Source organism: Protomyctophum bolini, assembly GCF_963924005.1.
Source record: "Protomyctophum bolini genome assembly, chromosome: 9".
Taxonomy (NCBI): Eukaryota; Metazoa; Chordata; class Actinopteri; order Myctophiformes; family Myctophidae; genus Protomyctophum; species Protomyctophum bolini.
In genome coordinates, this window is record NC_137870.1 from 219,008 (window position 1) to 221,507 (window position 2,500).

The 2,500-nt window shown below is 47.9% G+C and overlaps 1 protein-coding gene across 1 annotated transcript in view; it reads right to left on the reverse strand.

The window, feature by feature from the left end:
- Positions 1-2,500, reverse strand: part of fchsd2 (FCH and double SH3 domains 2) — a 26,317-nt gene that overhangs the window by 5,393 nt on the left and 18,424 nt on the right. The window contains exon 17 of the mRNA XM_080772731.1: positions 2,038-2,121. Within this exon, the coding sequence (XP_080628857.1) occupies positions 2,038-2,121 (84 nt within the window). The remainder of the gene's footprint in view (positions 1-2,037; positions 2,122-2,500) is intronic.

A 2,500-nucleotide genomic window follows, 5' to 3' on the forward strand; every position in this document is an offset into this window, starting at 1 on the left:
GTGTGTGTGTGTGTGTGTGTGTGGTGTAGAGGTGTGGGTAGTGTAGTCTCTGGCCCTCATTTATCAATCGAGTGTAAAATCTGCCACAGATTCGAGTGCAGGTTTCGTAGTACACCCACCCACGTCGCCACGGCATTTATAAAGTGATCGCAAACAGCTGATCCTTCCTTAATTTCGTTCTGACGTTAATAAATGTGACGGCTGAACTCTATCTGGCACGCCCTATGAAATCAAGCCTCGCCCTCGTTTTTGCGACATGAACAACTGCTATACGTCCTGGAAAGGAAAGGTAGCTTACTATGTTTACCCAGGGACAGGGTAACTGGACTACTATGTTTACCCAGGGACAGGGTAACTGGACTACTATGTTAACCCAGGGACAGGGTAACTGGACTACTATGTTTACCCAGGGACAGGGTAACTGGACTACTATGTTTACCCAGGGACAGGGTAACTGGACTACTATGTTTACCCAGGGACAGGGTAACTGGACTACTATGTTAACCCAGGGACAGGGTAACTGGACTACTATGTTTACCCAGGGACAGGGTAACTGGACTACTATGTTTACCCAGGGACAGGGTAACTGGACTACTATGTTTACCCAGGGACAGGGTAACTGGACTACTATGTTTACCCAGGGACAGGGTAACTGGACTACTATGTTTACCCAGGGACAGGGTAACTGGATTAAGCTCAAGAAATCATGGTTAGTGGTTACAGGAAAAATAAAGTTACTCCCGTCACGTGCCTTGCTGCCCGCCTCACCCCCCTCTCTCATACACACACACACAGACGCACACACGCACGCACCCGCAACTTGCAAGCCCAACTAACTGGTGTGTTGTTAAATAAATAAAGAACGAACACCTGCATGAATTAAATAAATGAATTTCTCCTCTCGCTTCGCTTCCCCCTTGCTGCCCGCCTCACCCCCCCCCCCCCCCCCCCGCACGAACGCACGCACGCACATATCGCAATTTGCAAGCAACTGTCACTGTGTGTTGTTAGTTGTATATTAAATTATTAAAATATTTTTAATTTAATATACAACAAGATATATTAGTGAACGAAAACCTGAACCTGTGAACCATGAATTAAATAACAAATAGGCACACACACGCTGCTGTTTTGCATATAGGTGCAACTAGTCCTCCTGTCCTGTCTGTCTGTCTCTCTCTATCACTGTGGTCCGTCCGTGACACCGTGACCAACTGACCATGCACGTTCGACAGTCTATTTAGATTTCCTCGCAGTCGCTAGTCGCTGCAGTGGCTCGGCTGTCAACTGTCAATATATGAATGCGCAGCCAAAACCGTATCCTATGTGGCTGCATGGATGGTGCCTATGGTGGGCTGGCTGGGTAGCCTACCTATCTCCGATGCGGTTCCCACTCGCGCTGGCACGGTACATTTGGCATTCGAGCGACGCGTCGGGTTTATTAAACGAGGAGGAGATATTGCACATATACCGTAACTCCAGAAAGACATTGTAGATTAGGCTACAGTATATCGGCTACCCATGCATGTTGGGACTCTCCGCAGCTGCATTGCACTATAGGCTATACTTTCCAACGTCATGGAAATATTCCAGCACAGACAGCCCAAATCCGCATGTATGCGCTCATGCAAAACACTGTTTAAATGGCTTAAATCAAGCGCGATTTTAATTGTAAAGTTGGAAAGCTCCTACAAATTTCATATGACACAAAGACACATCTTGTAGGTCTATTCCTTTTTTCTTTTCTTTTTACATGTAGCCCATATACATACAGTTTTATATTAACATTTTAGGAGTGAATACATTATGTTTCGATGCCTCTGGCAGCCTCTCAGCTGGTCAAACAATGCTGCTCCGCCGTTCTACGACAGAAAAACAAGTCAAAGTTCAATTTCAAGCTTTGGCGGAAATGGTAAAATGGCGGTAATTTCGGCATGCACCCATATTTTGCCGTACGCACGGTTGATAAATGAGGGCCTCTGTGTGTGTGTGTGTGTGTGTGTGTGGTGTAGTGGTGCATTGTGGGTAGTGTAGTACCTTCACCCAGTCCTCCATGTCTCCGTCCTCGATGACCTCCAACATCTGACCTTCATCTATAGTCAATTCATCTGGCTGAGAGGCCTGGGCGAGAGACATAGGCACACAGTGAGAGAGTGCCTGGGCGAGAGACATAGGCACACAGTGAGAGAGTGCCTGGGCGAGAGACATAGGCACACAGGGAGAGAGGTCTGGGCGAGAGACATAGGCACACAGGGAGAGAGGTCTGGGCGAGGGACATAGGCACACAGTGAGAGAGGCCTGGGCGAGAGACATAGGCACACAGTGAGAGAGGTCTGGGCGAGAGACATAGGCACACAGTGAGAGAGGTCTGGGCGAGAGACATAGGCACACAGTGAGAGAGGCCTGGGCGAGAGACATAGGCACACAGGCACACAAACCCTTGATGCCATCGTAATGACTGTTTTTACACTGAAAATAGCAGATCTACAAGCTCACAATG